Here is an 850-nt window from a genome sequence, read left to right on the forward strand (position 1 = left end):
GCTGATGCAACTTTTATTGTCTGTTCAGGTGTTTTGGTTGGCTAGCGCAACGCAACTGGATCCTAGCATCTTCCCCGAGCCGGCTAAGTTCGACACCTCCCGGTTTGAGAACCTGTCATCCACGACGCCGCCGTGCTCCTTCGTCGGCTTCGGCACCGGCCCCAGGATATGCCCCGGGATGGAGTTTGCCAAGGTCCAAACACTGGTGATGATGCACTACCTGGTGAGACACTTCACATGGAAGCTCTCCTGCAAGGAGAACACATTCACAAGAGACCCCATGCTGTCGCCGCTGCATGGCCTGCCCATACAACTAGAACACAGGACCTCCCTTTGAATCCGACCAAACTACACATTAAGCCCAAGGATGCTGGTGCTTATGGTAGGCATGCATGTAATACTATACCTATACCATGTTTTAATTTCATCATGGGTGGGCAGGTATGTCACCCAATTTGTATTTTTTTCTCTAGAAAAAATGGCATATACGTAGCCAGATGTATTGTCCAATTTCAGTTCAAAGTGAACACAACTCATGGGTGTCACTATCATGTGGATACACGAATCAACAAAGGAATGATACACGCTAAAAAAAACTTTAAGTCAACCCTTGATGGGATCACATGTGGATACACAAATCAACAAAGGAGTAATACATGCTAAAAAAAACTTTTTTTTAGGGAAAGCCAACATGGCTAGTTTCATTAAATTGGCAATATGGATACATCGTATGACAGAATAGAAACTAAGAAATCAGAAGTTCATCATGCCAAGCAATTGACGTAGATCCTTCTGAGTGTCTAGCTAGACAATCTGCCGCTACATTAGCTTCCCTAGGACAATGAAAAAA

General features: G+C 44.6%; 1 protein-coding gene across 1 annotated transcript in view; it reads left to right on the forward strand.

The window, feature by feature from the left end:
• LOC124672817 (taxadiene 5-alpha hydroxylase-like) overlaps nt 1-337 on the forward strand; it is a 1,732-nt gene extending 1,395 nt beyond the window's left edge. Inside the window, exon 3 of the mRNA XM_047208985.1 lies at nt 29-337. Coding sequence (XP_047064941.1) covers nt 29-337 — 309 coding nt within the window. The remainder of the gene's footprint in view (nt 1-28) is intronic.
• Nucleotides 338-850: the final 513 nt, after the last annotated feature.

Source organism: Lolium rigidum, chromosome 7 (genome assembly GCF_022539505.1).
Source record: "Lolium rigidum isolate FL_2022 chromosome 7, APGP_CSIRO_Lrig_0.1, whole genome shotgun sequence".
Taxonomy (NCBI): domain Eukaryota; kingdom Viridiplantae; phylum Streptophyta; class Magnoliopsida; order Poales; family Poaceae; genus Lolium; species Lolium rigidum.